This window comes from Coenobita brevimanus, chromosome 96 (genome assembly GCF_032717465.1).
Source record: "Coenobita brevimanus isolate Jiangsu-jjx chromosome 96, ASM3271746v2, whole genome shotgun sequence".
Taxonomy (NCBI): domain Eukaryota; kingdom Metazoa; phylum Arthropoda; class Malacostraca; order Decapoda; family Coenobitidae; genus Coenobita; species Coenobita brevimanus.
The window spans coordinates 26,654,986-26,669,769 of record NC_137049.1 but is presented as its reverse complement, the minus strand read 5'-3'; the positions used below and the strand labels follow the sequence as shown (position 1 = coordinate 26,669,769).

The 14,784-nt window shown below is 40.3% G+C and overlaps 1 protein-coding gene across 1 annotated transcript in view; it reads left to right on the top strand.

Annotated features, from left to right (window-relative positions):
• The window catches only part of LOC145413516 (protein O-mannosyl-transferase TMTC1-like), a 243,726-nt gene that overhangs the window by 175,316 nt on the left and 53,626 nt on the right, over window positions 1–14,784 (top strand). Inside the window, exon 8 of the mRNA XM_080283212.1 lies at window positions 418–518. Coding sequence (XP_080139338.1) covers window positions 418–518 — 101 coding nt within the window. The remainder of the gene's footprint in view (window positions 1–417; window positions 519–14,784) is intronic.

Genomic DNA, 14,784 nt, shown 5'->3' with positions numbered 1-14,784 from the left:
GGTGAAGATAATGAAAATGATAAGGTCATTGATCATGGTGAGCATGGCATTATTAGTCATGACAGTGATGATGAAGAAGACCTTAACATTTCAACACCTAGTTTTATGTTAGGGCAAGAAGTCTTATGTTCTTTAATTATGACAAAGGAATGAGTCTCCTTGGTTACTGGTCAAGTCATTCCACAAATCTCATTGACGATGACCAAATACAAACTCTCGTGGTGTGTGTCTTTTTGCAGGATGTGATGATGAATATGATGTTAATGATGATATTAAGAAAACATAAACTAACTTCGCTTTGTATGTGTGTTTGTGTCTTTAATGTCTTTAAGGCAATATGATGATGATGATGATGATGATGATGATGATGATGATGATGATACAGACTCTAATCTCTTTTTGTGTGTGTGTCTGCAGGGCGTGGTGGTGATGGTGGTGAGGGTGGGGGTGATGCGGGGACCTCCAGTCTTCTCTGACCAGGACAACCCGGCATCATTCTCCAAAAGCATCCTCACAAGGTCGGTTCCCAGTGCCTGCGAATATCAACATTATTTGGTATGGTGTACTTATTTATTGTTGTCTGAATATCAACATTATTTATTATGATATCCTTATCAATTGGTGTCTAAATATCAACAAATTTATCATGGTTTCCTTATCTATTGGTTCCTGGTGCCCGTGAATATCAGCATTATTTACTATGGTGTCCATATTTATTGGTTCCTGGTGCCTGTGAATATCAACTCTATTATTGTGTCCTTATTTATTGGTTCCAGGTACCTGTGAGTATCAACATTATTTATTATGGTATCTTTATTTGTTATTTATATTCCCTTTATCATTTCACCACGATTAAATCTTTGGCGTTATATTTTTTCTGCTTTTTCCTTATAATTTTAACTAACTTGGAAAGGCCTTAGGTTAGGTATTGAATGGGTTTAAGAAGGTAGTTGATAACCTCATTTGCTCCTAAGTTTATCCCTGGGCTGAATAAAATGGTGTGGAGATAGCAAGGATGACATTTAATAGACGTCATCGAAGGAAGAATTTCAAATTCCTGTTTATATCTCTGGTTACCATTACATCTCAGTTCGTATCCTTATCCATATTCTTGTTTATGTCCTCATTTACCATCTAAACCCCATTTGTTATCTATAAATGTATGTCCCACTTTTTACTCCTTTACTTTGTGCATATTGTAGCTTCAATATGCTTAGTATTTCTTAGCTTACACATAACCTGTCTTTGTATGTATATATGTAGGTAGGTAGATAAGAAGGTAGGCAGACACTCTTATTAATCTTTTTTTTTTTTCTTATTTACACGTATTCATTTATATACTGGGCATGCACGGATATTAACATTTTTCCATGTCACTGGGACGGTGTCTCATTAATTAATGAAATGAGAGCAATTATTAGTTGTGTGTGACTAACTGAAGCTGTTGTTGCTGTTGCTGCTGTTATGGTAAGGTAAGAGCTGTCTGTCTCTCTGCCCCTTTGCCAGTCCACATGTGTGTCTGTCTGTATATCTCGCTGTAGGTCTCTGTCAGTAAGACCGTCTGGAAGTAAGTCTGTCTCTGTCTGTGTAATTGCTTATCTGTCTCTCTGCCTCTCCAACTCTTTTAACCTGCCCGTTTCTTTATAGGTCTGCCTCTCTGTATGGTTGTCTCATCACTCCATCGTTCTTTGCAATAGTCTTTATATACAGTATACCTCTTTGTCTGGGTGCCTGTCCGTCAATTTATACTCCTGTATGTGTTTCTGTGCATGTGTAGGAGGGTCTATGTCTGTATTTGTCTGTATGTCTGTTTGCCTTGGTATCTATCTACTACTCTCTTACCCCTCTGTCAGCTCGTCATACTGTAACAGTGGCAGAATAAACTGACAGAACCACGTACAGTATATATTCGTTCATTAATCTGAATCCAAATCTGTTGGGTTCCGATCTGAAGGTAAAGCCCACACATTGTACCAAATAATTATAAACCCAAGGCAGTGTCAAGAAGTGTGTGGGGGAAGGAATCCACTAATTTCATCCAACTTATTCCCTTCAGATAGGGAACGTGTTTATTTTATTAACTGGTGTCTTTATTTTTTAAATCTTCAAAATGCTTTATTCTATTAAGGGGATGCTTTTCAACTCGAGGAGTTGGATACATCTTTCATTAACCCCTTCACTACAATATATATATATATATATATATATAGAGAGAGAGAGAGAGAGAGAGAGATAGATAGATAGATAGATAGATAGATAGATAGATATTTATATATATAGATATATATAGATATATATCTATATATATATCTATATCTATCTATCTATCTATCTATCTATATATATATATCTATATCTATCTATCTATCTATCTATCTATCTATCTATCTATCTATCTATCTATCTATCTATCTATATATATATATATATATATATCTATATATATATATATATATATATAGATATGTATTTGTTTTTTGCTTATGAACCATTAGTTTATTTCATATCTTATCACTTTTTATATGCAAGATGATAAGGAATGGTAGAAGTGAAGTGTGGTCCCTCTCCACCCCCCCTTCTCTCTCTCTCTCTGCTTTGCCTGTCTCATTATCTATTCTACCTTCTAACTTTTCCACACTCAAAACTTCGGAGAGGTAGCACATTCCCTCTTATCCTTTCCTTCTGTCTCTTTCCCTTCTCTCCCTCCTTTCTCTCTCCTCTCCTTTTCTCTGTCCTCTTCTTACTCATTTCCCTTCTCTCTTTTTTTTCTTTTTCTCCCCTTACGTTCACTTGATTTATCACTTTTTCGTTCCTCCCTTCTCTCTTTCAATTTCCATTTCTCTATCTTTATATATCCTCCCCCTCTTCTTTCTTTCCCCAGTTCACCAATCTGTCTCACTTCTTCCTGTACTTTTGCTCTTTCCACTTTATCTCACCCTGTTTCCCTTCCTTCCCTTCTTCTGCCTCCCGATCATTCACTATTTCCTTCCTGCATCCTACTGTTCTCTCTCTCTCTCTCTCTCTCTCTCTCTCTCTCTCTTTCTCATTTTTCCCTCTTCACCATCCCATCCTCCTTCCTCACGCTATCCTTTCCTCTCGCTCCTTTCAATCTTCCTCTCCTTCCTCTTCTAAATGCTTCTTATCTCTCCCTCCTTCTCTCTCAGTCCCTCTCTCCTCTTCCTTATCTCCTCCATATTTCTCACTCCTTCTTCCTTTCCTTCCTCTCCTTTATCACCCCTTCCTTCCCACCTCTTTCTCTCTCCTTTTAATCTTTTTCTTCTGTCATTCTCCATCTTTTGTTTTTCCTTTCATTTTCTTCGAATTAGCCTTCCACACTCCAACTACTCTCTCTCTCTCTCTCTCTCTCCCTCTCTTAAAACGAAGTGGTATATTGTGGAAGGGACCCATTCACTACAAATGTTCTTCAAAATCAAGTAAAGAGCTACCGAGGCAAACCGTAGAGTATACCCTGTTTGCTGTAACATGGCCTAAAAATATCATCTCTCGATCGTCATCGCCGAGTCGCAAACTAGATTAACACTAGACTACTGTATGATGCTAGTGACGGAGAGGCACAATGAATAGGATGTGGTGCTATGGTATTGACTCTTATTGCTACTGATGTACGTGAAATAAGTTACAAATGGACGGAAATCTGTGCCAAGTCAATGTGAAAGGAATACAGTAAGCGGGGACTGATTGTGGAAGACTATATTGTTTTGACGTAAGCCATAGTTCCCTTACTTTAACTTGACCCAAATTTTCGTTCACTGGCAGACAAAGGCGATCCTACACATCAGTATTATTTCCATGGCAGCTACTTTTTCTTGACCGGCATCATATTATATGGTTAACGTATTGTTACAGATGAGTATCAGATATGTAGATGAGGCAACTTTGGGCCAGTTTAGAGTAAAACGATTATAGGATACGGGATGGCAGCAAAAATGACTGTGATTAAATACGGTTGCTTTCTTCTGTTTCCGGACACCTGTCAGTGCAAAATAAAACTTGTATGTAAAAGTTAAAGTAGATTTTTTTTTTTTAGTTTTGGTGTTTTCTTTTCTTTTTTCCTTTCGTCTTTTTTATCACTGAGGAAGAACTGCTACGAAATCTCCCTAACCAAAGAGAACACGGTTTTCTATATACATATTACAGTGTATTTGCCAGGTGATAGCAAAGTGTCTTAGTCTTCTAACGTTTTCTTGGCCTTCAACGACATTGTTCCCTGGAGTGTGTGTGTGTGTGTGTGTGTGTGTGAGAGAGAGAGAGAGAGAGAGAGAGAGAGAGAGAGAGAGAGAGAGAGAGAGAGAGATGAGGAGGAGGGAGAACGTGCCAGTACTGTATGGTAAAATAATAGCGTATATACGTATAAAACATGAAGGCCCACTCCCACACCTAAACACCCTCTCCACGCACTCCAAACACCTCCTTACCGCGGCCCTCACCAACACAGCTATGACATAACCTCTCCTCCATTACCACGCCTCTCCACCACTAACTTTACCACGTTCCCAGCAAAAGCACTCATTCCACTCTGTAAAAGCACTCATTCCATACAACAATTATCTTTCTTCTTATCATTATTTTCCCCCCCAGCCCACTCTTGTCTTTTGTTTTGGTCTCCTCTCTTATTACTTTTCCTCTTCTCTTACATCTCCTGTCTCATCTCTTCTTACGTTTCCTCTTCTCATACATCTTCTCTTGTTTCATCCATTATTACGCTTCACCTTCTCTTGCATCACTTGTTTCATCTCTTAAGTTTCTTTTTCTTTTACATGTTCTCTTGTGGTTCATACCTTTCTATTATTCTCACCTTCTTAACCCACTTTAACTTTCGTTCTTTGTCTCCCCTTTTGTTTCTTTGTTGCATCTTTTCTGTTTCGCATCTGTCGGTTAATTTCACCTTCCAACTTATCTTTTTTTTTTTTTTTTTTTTTTTTTTTTTTTTGCTAAGCCTGAATCTATTACATCTCTTCTGTTTCATGCCCTTCTTCTCTGCCTTATTCCCTTCAATGTTTCCCCTGAATCTCATGTTTTATCTCCTTGTCCTTTGTTTCACCCCCCCACCTCCTCTCTGTTTCATTTCTTGCCACTGCGGATCTGCTTTCCTTCCTCCTCTGTTTCATTTCCTTCTCTGCTTCATCTCCGTTCTACACTTTTTCATTTCATTCATTTTTAGCCTCCCACGTTCCATCTTGCTCTGCCATGTATCATCTCCTCTACTGCTACATCTCTGTTTCATCTCCTTCCGCTTTGTTTCATCTCCCCTGCTTCATCTCGTCTCACTTTGTTCCACCTTTGCTATTTCACTTTTGTTTCATATTGCTTTTCGTTGTTTCTTTTTCGCTACTGTATCACCTCCTATTTCATCTCGTTCACTTTGTTTCATCTCTTCTGCATTAGCTCCTCTGTTTCATATAGGTCCCCTTAATTTCATATCCTTGACAGTTTCACCTCCTCTGTTTCATCTCGTCACACCTTTCTTGACCTCTACTGTTTCACCTGCTGTTTCGTCTTGTTCGTCTGTTACATTTCCTCTATGTTTCGTCTTCCCAATTTCCTCTTATTCCGATCTGTTTCACCTCCTCTGTTGCTTCACCTCCTGTTTCATCTCACTCCATTTCTCTTCATCTATTTCATCTGTGCTTCATCCCCTTATCTCTTACCTCGTCATCTCTCTCATGTTCTCCCCTTAAATACCCTTAGTTTCCCCTCTAAGCCTATCCCTTAAGCTAATCCCTCCCTCTCCCCTCTAAGCTCCCCTCTCAAGCTATTTCTGATCCCCTCACTACCTCGGAAATTCCCCTCTCTCCCTCGCAAAGCTACTTCATGCTAACCCCTCGAATCCGATGACAGTAACAGTATAGTAGTAGTAATAGTAGTAGTAGTAGTAGTAATAGTAGTAGCAGTAGTAGTAGTAGAGTAGTAGTAGTAGTAGTAGTAGTAGTAGTAGTAGTAGTAGATGCAATAGTAATCATAGTAGTAGTAGTAGTAATAGTAATTGCAGTAGTAATCGTAGTAGTAGTACCTGCAGTTTTAATTATAGTAATAACAGTAGTTGTTGTTGCTAAAGTAATAGTAGTAGTAATAGTAGTAGCAGTAGCTGCAACCCCACGCTCATTTGAACGTGAACCCGGTGGACTACAGACTGACGTTGCTCTCCTGCAGCTCACCATCTTCCTTTCCAGAGATATTGAGGTTGCTGAAGGCCTTATTTATAACCAGGCTGCTACACCTCCCAGTCGCATCGCTGCCACCACGTGAAGGTGTCCTTCTCTGGCAACCCTTAGATCCAATGACTCAGCATATTGATTTTCTCTTCCTGTTTCCAGACGATTTTTTAAGCTTACTAAACACATCTGGAGTTGATTGATTTAACCCCTCTATTCCGATGACCCGTATTTTATTATCGTTAACTGCAGACGATTTAATTCAGAATGGGAAAGATCTACGGTGGTGAAAATATTAATGAGGGCTGGATCTAACCCCTCCAGTTCGAAAAATCCCTCTAAAACTTAAAAAATTGTCTGGAGCTAAAAATCACACAATGAAAATAAGGGTGTCGGACTGAGGACTTTAATGAAGGCTATAGCTAACCCATCCAGTCGAAAAAAAAAAAAAAATTAAGCTGAATAAAACCGTCTGTTGATAGAAAGAGAGAGATCAGTGTAGAGCATTCTAAAGGTAGGGATTAATTCCAGGTTGTCTCCCTCGAAAACGTCAAATTATTCCTCTCACCTATTTCCCCTCAGTCATGCTAATTTCCTCTCTCTCTCTCTCTCTCTCTCACACACACACAATTCCCGTCCTCCATACTGATTTCTTCCCCCCCTCCCCCCTTGTTTCCCCGCCCTTTTGATCACCTGTTTCTTCTCCTGCCAGGATGGATTACCTCTATTCTTTCTCCTCCTTTGATTCCTACATACTCTTCTCTCCCTTTTTTCTCCCTAATCACCCTATTCTCCCTCTACCCCACCACCCTTTCAACTTCTTTCCTCATCTTCCTTTTTCTGATCCCCAGTCAGCATGAGGCATCTCTTCTTTCCTCTCTCCCTCTGAAACGTCACCATTCTTTCCTTTCTCCTTCTCTGAATCTCCCTCTCATTCCTTAGGTTATTTTTTTCTTCCTTCCCTCTCCTCGTCCCCCATCCATTCCCCATCCATGTCCCTCTTCCAGTCAACTACCAGCCCCTCCTACGCTTTGTCCATCTAGCTAATTTTCCCTCCTGCTCGATCTCACTCTCCACTCTACCCCCTTCTATCCCATCAATCCCAAATCCTCCCCCCAGGCTATCCCACTCCCTCTCCTACTCTCCTATTTAACAGTTCCGTCCCCCCACTCCTTACTCTTCCCCAGGCAACCTCCCCAGGCTCATTCCCCTTTATCCCTTCCTTCGCACTCCTCCCCACCCCACCCATCCCTCCCCTTCAACTTCTCTCTCACCCTCCCCTTATTCTCCAAGCTAATTTCTCCCCCATTCACCTAACTCTCTCCTCTTTCTTCTCCCAAGACTTCCCCTTCTCTATCTTTCTTCTTACCTTTCCTCTTTGCCTCCCCAAGGTAATTACTCCCACCCGTCTTCTCCCCTCACCCTCTCCCAGCCAGCGGGGGAGATGCTAAAAGAGGTTCTGATGTCTTCTGCTTCTCTTTCCTTATTGTAATGAGGACAAAGTTAGCATGCTGGCTGTCCTTTCCGTGTGTCTTCTTCCTCCTCTTCCTCTTGGCTTTCCTCCTCTTAGTTTCTCTCCATCCCTCCCTATCTTCTTGTTACCTTCCTTCTGTTGCCCTTCTCATGTCTCCTGCATCTCTTTTCTTTTCAAATTTACTTCATCTTTCTCTTGTTTTCTTCCTCGTCTCATTTCTTGCCTTTCTTTGCTTGGTACCTTAACGTTCCATCTCCCTTGATGACACCTGCTTCTCTTTTCGTATAGTCTTCTTAAGTCTTATTCCTCTTTTATTTTCTTCATTCCGCCATGTAGCTTTTCTTGCTTGTTTTATTACTTTCTCTCCTTTGCTTCTATTTTGCTACCTTTCTTGCTTTTTGCTTGCTGTAGTGAAGACATAGCTTGCATGCTTTACTTCTTTTATGTTTCTTCTCCATATCTTGTTTCTCTCTCTCTCTCTCTCTTTCTCTCTCTCTCTGTCTCTCTCTCTCTTCCTTCTTTCTCTTCTGTCCTTTCCTTTTCTTTCTGCCTACCTCTTTCTCTTATAACTTCCTTTTTTTTTTTTCTCTCGTTAATTTCTCCCCTCCATTCTTCTTTAGTATTAGCCTTTACGTTTTCCCTGATTTCATTCCGTCTTTCTTTCCTTCCTTACTTCCGTCATTCATTTCTCCCTTCCATTCCTCCTTCCTTCTTTTTTTCCTTTCTTCCAGCTTTCTACCTCCCACGCTTTCTTCTTCCTTCCTTCTTCCGCTTTCCTCGTAGTTTGTGTGTGTGTGTGTGTGTGTGTGTGTGTGTGTGTGTGTGTGTGTGTGTGTGTGTGTGTGTGTGTGTGTGTGTGTGTGTGTGTGCATGTTTTTTTAGTGATACTAGGTGTTTTTCTATTAAACACCTGTCTCCTTCCGTTTAACTTTTATCTTTCCTCCTCTTCTTCTTTGCTTTCCGCTCTTAAGTTTTATTTCCAAATTTCTTTCTTCCTCGTCCTCCTTCCATAAAACATGTATCTCTCCAATTTTTTTATCATCTGTTACTCCTCCTCCTTATTATTGTCCTTCATTCTCCTTTCTTCCTTATAACTTCTTTCTGCTTCTTTCTCGGTCCTTCATCTCATATTCCACTATTATCTCTTTCCCTTGCTTTCATCCTTTGCTCTCTCCTTTTCCGTCATCTCTTCCCTGTACTCTCTCTCTCTCTCTCTCTCTCTCTCTCTCATTAAAAGAACGTCAAATGTCTAAAATCAGAAGTCGCAGGAAAAAAAAAATGACTACGAAATGGCAGGACAGAAATTAATGCTTTTACAGAACTGTAAAAGACGCGAAACTGCCTGTGTCTAGAGAATTAAATTGTTTCCAGAAATGTAACGTTGCTGTCAAATAGGCTGAAGGTGAGGAGTGGAAAAACAAAATATTACGCTGAAGAATAACAACACTACTCTATTTCATTATTTAGGAGTCTTATAAAACCACATTTGGAATATAGTGCAGTTTTAGGGCCTCCTCCTCTACAGAGGGATATTGTAACATTATATGTATACTCTTTTTGTTTTAACTTGGGCTAAAATTGGTGTCTTTCCTCTGTCAGAGCTGAGTTGTAGCGAAATCTTGCCACTAGAATACGATGCTAGCCAAATGGAAGTGTAATGGATTGAATGTAGAATCCTTGCACTGTCTGTTTCTTCCACTGAGTTACATGGAATCTGCAAAAAGACGAAAATCTTGGCCAGTTTAATGGAAGGCAACTGTAGTGGTGCGCAGAGCAAATATATTACAGTCTATCTCAGGTACCAGACACTGTGTTGAAATGCATTTTTTTTTTTTAATGAGATTCCGCACAGAGGATAATTAACTGAGTGCTTTAAAATCCTCAAGGGATAAATCCAATTTGTTTGCCTTTAGGCCTGACCTGCTCAAACGTCAGAAGTCTGTAAAAGTAAAGATCACGAAATTAACCTTGACTTGAGAGACATTTCTTCACTACTGGCGTGACTGGTAATTAGAAAAGGTTTTCGGAAAAGGTCATAGCGAGTTCCACCACCCAGTGCAAGAACAGATAACCACCTATCTACAACTTTGAAAGTATTTACCAATATCTGTCGGTGAATACATGAACATAAATAGGTTAAGAAAAATATAGATGTGTTTATTAGCCTCATTTGTTATCTAGACCACATGTCCCACGAGGTATACAAAAATAATACATCTATTGCCCTCTTTCTCAAACTGCTTTAATTTGCTTTACTGTACATTCATTTATGGGTATGATCTTGATTTCTATCTATCTATCAATCTATCTACCTATTTATCTATTTATCTATTATCTACCAGTTTAACTTTCTATAGCCTATATCTATGTGACATACGTACATACATTACTATTTAATTTTCCCTATTCCTTTACTCTTTTTTCACTGATCTTTTCTGATTTTTCCATTCCCTCTACCCCCTAGCACAGTCTCTCTCCTTCACTTCCCTCTTCCCTCTTCTCACCTCTTCCTCCTCTCCCCTGTCTCTCCCTGTGACGTTCCCTCCTCGTCGTATTTGCTCTTGCTGTTTTCATCTTCATTTTTCTCCCCTCATTTTTCCCCACTAAATGACTTCTCGCTATCTTTTCACTCTTCTTCTTCTTACTTGTCTTTGACTTGCCCTTTGTTTATTTCGCCTGTTTCTTCCTCCCTCCCCCTTTTCCTTTACACGCCCGTTCTTCCTACACCCTTTCACTTCTTACCTTTTTCTTCCGTCTTTCCGTTTCGTCTCTTCTTTCAATTTTCATCTGTTAGTTCTTCAGACTTAACGCTTTACTTTCTCTTCTTCCTTTCACTATTTCTTCTCTACTCCTCTATTACGTTTTCCAGTATCTCCTCCTTGCTTTTATCCAACTTCCCCTTTCCTCTTCCCCCTTGTTTCTTCCCCCTCCTCTTACTCCAACTCTCTTCTTGATCCTTATCCCACGTTTCGTCTTTTTGCTCCTCTCTCTCCCTCCCGTTCCTCTCTAACTACACTTCGCTTCACCCTCATCCCTCCTCTTACCTTCCTTACTTTCTCTCCCCTCCCTTCCCCTTGCTCTACGTTACCCCTACCCCCCCCTTGCTCCATCCATCCCTTTCTCTCCCTTTCCTCATTAGCATCTTTCAGACTCCTCCATCAGCTCCCCCTCTCACTCCTCCCTCTTTCCTTTCACCTCCCTCTCCTCATTTCCTCCCCCATTCCCTCATCTTCTTCTCAAGTTTACCTTTCCTTCCCCTCCATTTACTTCCCTTCCTCTCCCTCATTTACTTTATCCTTCCTCGACTTCTCTCTCATCCCTTTTCTGCCTCACCTCTTCTCTTTCACTTCTCCTCATCTCTCCCTGTCTCTCAGTGTCCTTCTCTTTCACCCCTTCCTCTCTCCCTCTATCCACCCTCCCTTATCTTTCGATTACTTTTCTCCCCTCCCATTTCCTCCCTTTTCTCTCCCAGTAATTTCCTCCACGCTTCTTCTCTCTTTCCCTCATCTTCTTTCCCCTCTTACTGCCTCTCCCACCTCATCCTCCTTGCCTCTCCTCCTTCACCCTGCTTCCTCCCTCAACTCCTGCCCTCTCTTCTTCCTGGTCACTCTTAACACCCCCCACCCTCATTTTCCCCTCCCTTTCCCTCTACCCATCCCTTTCCCCTTTCACCATCCTTCCTTTATTCTCTGTCATATCTCCCTCTCCTTTTTCTTTTCTACCCCAGTCCCTTCCCATCCCTCACTTTCTCCATCCCCACCCCTTCACTCATCTCCCCTCCCCCTCCTCCACCCATCCCCCTCTTGGTTTGCCTAATTTGCAATGTCATATTTTTTCGTCCAAAGTTTGTTCTCTCTTCTTTTAAACACGACGCATACCCGCTCCACTCTTTCTGGTTCCCCTCCTCTCTCCCTGTCTATTGTATCTATTTATCTGTCTCCGCCTGTCTATTTACTTATCTCGCTGTCTCTCTGCTCTTCTGTCTGTGTTCCTGCCATTCAGTCTGTCTAATTATCTGTTTGTCTGCAGGTCTAGCACTTCTTCCATAAACACGACGCATGCCTGCCCCACCCTTTCTTTGCTCCTTAACTCCTCTCTCTATCTCTCTGCTATACTAACAGTATGTATGTATGTCTGTGCTAACAAATTTTCCTCTATCTTTTATTAATACATCTGTCTAGCAGTCTGTTTGTCTGTGCTAATTACATCTCTCTCTCTCTCTCTCTCTCTCTCTCTCTCTCTCTCTCTCTCTCTCTCTCTCTCTCTCTCTCATACACACACACACACACACACACACACACTCTCATCTGCATATAAAGAAACACCAGGCTTTTACTGTTCATGCCTGTGTACATTACTGAACATTTTATGGTGTATTACTCTACTACATTTATCATTACACCTAATTTCTTTACCTGCTTTATTAATACTCAGGCTGCAATAACTCACTCTCAGTTGAATGTTGTCATGTATAATTAAGTGGAATAAAATACTAGAGTTCCCCTTACCAAGAGAGAGAAATGGTACGTAATTAGCACGTTTAGACTACTATGACTCATTTCGAGTTGAATATATTTACCTGGCTGTACCCGCAAAAATAAAGACGCTTGAGTTATCCTGACCATGAAAGGGTTAATAATATCAGTATAAGATTCCTATGACTCAGTTGAATAAAATCGTCCGGCGTTATTTAGAATGGGATATGCGAGTTATCTTGACCGTGAGAGGGTTAACGGGATACCACTTTAACACTCTCAGGCTCCTATGACTAATTAGCTGAGATGCGATATCACAGTTGTCCTGACGATGACACGGTTCCGTATTTTACCTTTCACATTTTCACTGTTAAAACTTCCCTTGAATTTTGTTCCTGTTACCTGCAGATGATTTAATTTATCTCAGGGGCAACTTTTTAAAGTGAACTAAATTGGATATAGTCTTTATTAACTCCTTTATTACTGGTGGTCCTACTTTAGTCAAATACAGCAAAATCGTCTGATGGTAGTCTGATTTAACTATGAAATACGTATGTCGTACCGTAGGGGGCATTAACATGTACTCAAATTGGATGGTGGGTGTTAGCGCCGAAGTGGTGACATGTGGCAGGTGTATTGTAAGCAGGAACACTGCTGACCTTAGTGAACGGACTGTTAAACCTATGCCCAGAGTCGGACGCCTAGAAAAAATAACAATCCTATTAGTTAGCGTAATGGCGTATTGTTCACATTAATTATTGTACCGCCGGACGATTTTTCTACCATTACACGATTTTATTTGACGTTAGGAAAGCCGTTTCGCTTTGGAATAGTTAATGGACACTATACTTAACTCTTCAGGCTCCAAAAGTACCAATTAAGTTCAATCAATTAGTCTGGAAGTAGGAAGAAGAATGCAATGGAAATACGTCTTAGAATTACAAGGGCTAATAATTTCTTTACTTCATTATCTCTCAGGCATAACAGTCTCTTCTTTCTGTTTCCATGTTTCTGCATTCTACTTTCTACCCTCCTCTTTCTTGTGTCTACAGAAAGATGCTTATTAAATTATGGGAAATGTGGTTGAAAATGTTGAGAAATCCTATGGGATGGTTTAGCCACATGGAGAGGATAGAAAATGAGAGACTGACTAGAAGAGTGCATGTGAGTGAGCTGGTGGGAGAGAGGAGGAAAGGGAAACCAAGGGTGAAATGGAGGGATGTAGTGGAGAGATATATGAGAAAGAGGTGTTTGAGTTGAGGGGAGGGCAACAAAAGGAGAATTGTTTGTGGTCACCCCTCACGGATTTAAAGCGTTTGGCAACACATAAATAGATAAATAGATCGGTAGAGTGATAGATGGGTACATTAACTGATTGATTTTGCATTCTGAATGATTTGCATGTTACTAAATGGAGCATCTTCTGTTTCAAAGATCTGTACTGAGCATCAAAATGTCTAAGATTAGCAATGGTAAAAATGATAAACGCTGATTATCTGTTTTACTCAAGCATCGCGAACACTGAGAAAAAAGGCTTGTAGGCAGGAGGATGAAAAAGAAAAGACAACACAAAAGAAAAAAGAAAAGAAAAGAGAAAAGTAGTTCGTGCTCATCCAGAAAGAGTTGCAGAAAAGTCTAAAACAGTGAGATTATTCGAGCCCCTGATTAGGATCCCTAACCCTTTATAATTCAGCTAATGACCAGGTATAGACAGACTGCAGGATCGATCTGACCACTTGATTTTATCTTCTCTTTCTATTGTTTTCTTGCCTGTATTCTTTCAAGCTTTTTTTCTTTTTTTGTTGCTCTTATCTTCTACCTGCTTTCTCTCCCTCTAGTTTCTGTCACTCACCTAAGGGGAGTCTCAGCCTGTCTGTCTCTTAAATGGTTAAAAAGGCAAGTAGGAGACTTTGTGGTCTGGATGGCATGTTAGTTGGAAGAATAAAAGAGAAGACAAAAAAAAAAAAAGGATCTGAAAAGAAAAAAAAAAATGTATACTCCTTCTGAAAGTTAAAGAAGAGATTAAGTGTGATTGTTGCAACCTGCCTGAGATCCCTAATCGATTAAAACTAGCTAATGGCCAAGTGTAGACAGAGTGGAGGATCGATTTGACTAGTAACCAAGGAGACTAATTCCTGACTCATAACAAAGGCTCATTGAATTTCACGCAACGACAACTTTAATACCTTCGTTTTGGGAGTGACTAGTGTCATCAGGTGAAAAACTAAATTTATTATAACTCTTTGCCAACTGTACCCGGAAGGAAGGGCCTATTTGACTAGTAACCAAGGAGGCTCATTCCTATCTCATAACTAAAGCATGAAATTCCATGTAACCACGACTTCAGCATCCTAATCGTTGGGGTGATCGAGTTCCACCAAGCAAAAAACAAATCGATTATAACTTTCTTTCCCAGCGGTGCAGGTAGAAATGCCAGGAACCGTCACATCAATACATAAAAGGTAACTGAAATATTCCAGTGGCATTCCTATGTTCTTTTCCTTTTCAGAAAATTAATTCCTAGAATGAGATCCAAAAGTTCAGTACAAAGCAGAAGGAACCTACAATCAGAAAAGATCAAAAGTAATGGATATGTGTGATGGGAAATCCCACTGTCTTGTATGTTGTGGCGAAATGTTACCTCTGTCGCTTTCCAAAATGT